The 2,380-nt window shown below is 48.2% G+C and overlaps 1 protein-coding gene across 6 annotated transcripts in view; it reads right to left on the bottom strand.

The window, feature by feature from the left end:
* Nucleotides 1–2,374, bottom strand: part of RBFOX2 (RNA binding fox-1 homolog 2) — a 293,952-nt gene extending 291,578 nt beyond the window's left edge. For all 6 annotated transcript variants that reach the window (XR_002771638.1, XM_023509355.1, XM_023509354.1 and 3 more), the window contains exon 1: nt 2,237–2,374. Coding sequence is in view for 5 of the 6 variants with exons in the window: in XM_023509355.1 (XP_023365123.1) it covers nt 2,237–2,359 (123 nt within the window). In the remaining variant the exon portion in view is untranslated. The remainder of the gene's footprint in view (nt 1–2,236) is intronic.
* Between the last annotated feature and the right edge of the window lie 6 nt (nt 2,375–2,380).

Raw genomic sequence — 2,380 nt, 5'->3', positions numbered from 1 at the left:
CGCCACCTTAGGTATATGTGGCTGGCGCCTTAGCCTCTTGAGCCACAGGCGCCTAGCCCCAGCTCACTCTTAAAAACTTTTCACCCATACCTAGATTGTACTTGACTTGAGGACTTGACTTAGACTTTTCAAAAGCTAACTCAGAAATCATTTTATACATACACTTTATTTTACAGCAAAGGAAACAAAATAACATATTTCCCCAGAACCACACAGCTACATATAAACAAGGCGCTAAATCAATGATGATTTAAATACCTGTGTGACATGATGGGATGGAACTATGGCAATGAAAACACATAAAGCAAAAAATAAAAAACATCCACAAATACAGAATGTAAAAGGGATTTTCAGAGGGGTAGTTCTCAGTTGCCAATCTGTACCCAAAGGGCCTAACCTATTCCTTCCTCTGCATACGCCCAAGTCCCTGTATACTGCCCTATTTCCAATATCACTATCCTCAGCCAATCTGAAGGCAAGCAGCAAATAACAGGTCCCAGGAGTAAAGGAGGGACAGGGAAGGGGATCTCACTATTAACTATGATTGACAGAAACCATAAACGAGTACATACATACACAGATATATGCACACACCAAGTAGAACATGCTCACCAGCACCTACATCCAGTCTTCCTTCCTTATCACCCAGTGTTAGCCCACCTCATCTGCAGTCTCCCCACATTCCTTTATTTTTTTCCATGCCCTGTGGTAGCTTTTACTTCTCACAATCCCTTTCCTGACAGAGTTTTAATGGAGGATAAAAGCAGGCAAACAAAAGAATTCAAAAATAAACATCAAGAAGGTCACTTTACTCAAACCAACAGAAGTAATAGGGTGGACTCTGCGAGACCAAGAAGCACATAACAAACATGCCAGGTTTAAGTACAGCTCTGTCTCTAACACAGGAAGTAGGCAGAACCTTGAAAAGCGGGGAGCAGAGTATAGGAAGTCTTTTAGCACTGCAGAGATTTCCAAGAGTGGTGTAACGGAGAGAGCACAGGAATAGAAATTAGAAGAGCAGGCTTTAGTTCTAGATCTTCGGAGTGGCCTTATTCAAGTCACTAGTCTTTTGCATTTTTAATTCCTCATCTACAAAAAAAGGTGATCAAAACATGTTGGGAATTGAATACCTTCCAAAAAAACAAAAATGATGAAACTATTGACCCTCCACCACCAAAAAGTACACATAAACTCTTATGCTTAAGAATCTTCCCAGTCTATTAAGTTAAGAACTAGAAAGATGTCTAGTCCCTTCTAACTCTTAACACTGTGATTCTAAGAGAAAAAGGCAAGTATCTACAACATAGTTGGTAGATGAGCCTCACCATCTCACAGTAAGTATTTGGTGAATACAGATCAAATCCTAAAACTTAGAAAGGTCTTAAGATTAAACTACAAACTCAACCGACATCATGAATACCTTTCCCCACCCAAATCCACCCAGCTTCTCCTTGAGTCCAGAACTCAGAAATCAGTCTTCTAATGGCCCTATAAATTTTTTTAAAGCCCAGGACATTAAAGAGTTATCGGGTGTCCTGGTAATGTAGGATGCAATGGGCAAAGCACAGGAGGGACCTGTCCGGTGTCTCATTAGCATGCTCCACAAAGTTAATGAGACAGCACCACCGGGTCCCCACATCACTACCAAACTCGCGTACTTCACACACTCCTGTGTGGTGATTTAGCCCACAACCTCAGCCACATCCCCTTTCGGCTCTCTTGAGGAGTTTTCTGGCTTTTCTCCCCACTCCTTCAAAAGCCGCTTCCCTTCCCCATCCCAGTGTGTGCCTGAGGGCTGCCAAAAAGATACTCCTCCTTCTAGGGACGTTTCCCACCAGGTCCTTTCGTCTCCACTCAGATCAGTGGCTCCCCTCTGGGCAACAGACGAAGGATTTCCCCGCTTCCACCCCACCCCAAGGAAAGACCGAAGGAAAGGTTTGAAGAAATGGAACCCATCTGAACCATGTCCGATTTCCCCCCAAAACCTAGTCACCCGTCGTGCCCCTCATCCCCTCAGGAATCAGGACCCTCTCCGCACACCAGGGTACCCCTGCACCCTTCGCCTTCTACTCCAAGCTCGCCCCAACTTCCAACCAGGCCCCGACCCACCCCCTCCCACCTCCAACCCGGGACCACCCTAAGCCCTCCCCTCTCCAAGCCTGGGAGCCCGGAGCCGCCCCTCACGACTCCGCTCCGCACCCCAGCGATAACCGGGCGCCCGGTCCCGCGCGGTCACCTGCATCCCGCCGCCGCCGTCGGCCGCCGCCTCCTCGGTGCGCGGCCGCTTGCTCAGGCCGGGCTCGGCTCCGTCTCCTCCCGCTCCGGGCACCGGCAGCTCCAGCTCCGACTCCCGCTTCATGCCCCGGGCAGCGGCGCCGGG

The sequence above is a fragment of the Otolemur garnettii genome, unplaced genomic scaffold (genome assembly GCF_000181295.1).
Source record: "Otolemur garnettii isolate 467f Iridium unplaced genomic scaffold, OtoGar3 scaffold00007, whole genome shotgun sequence".
NCBI classification, from domain to species: domain Eukaryota; kingdom Metazoa; phylum Chordata; class Mammalia; order Primates; family Galagidae; genus Otolemur; species Otolemur garnettii.
Note: the sequence above shows the minus strand (reverse complement) of the source record. Positions and strands in the feature narration are given on the sequence as shown.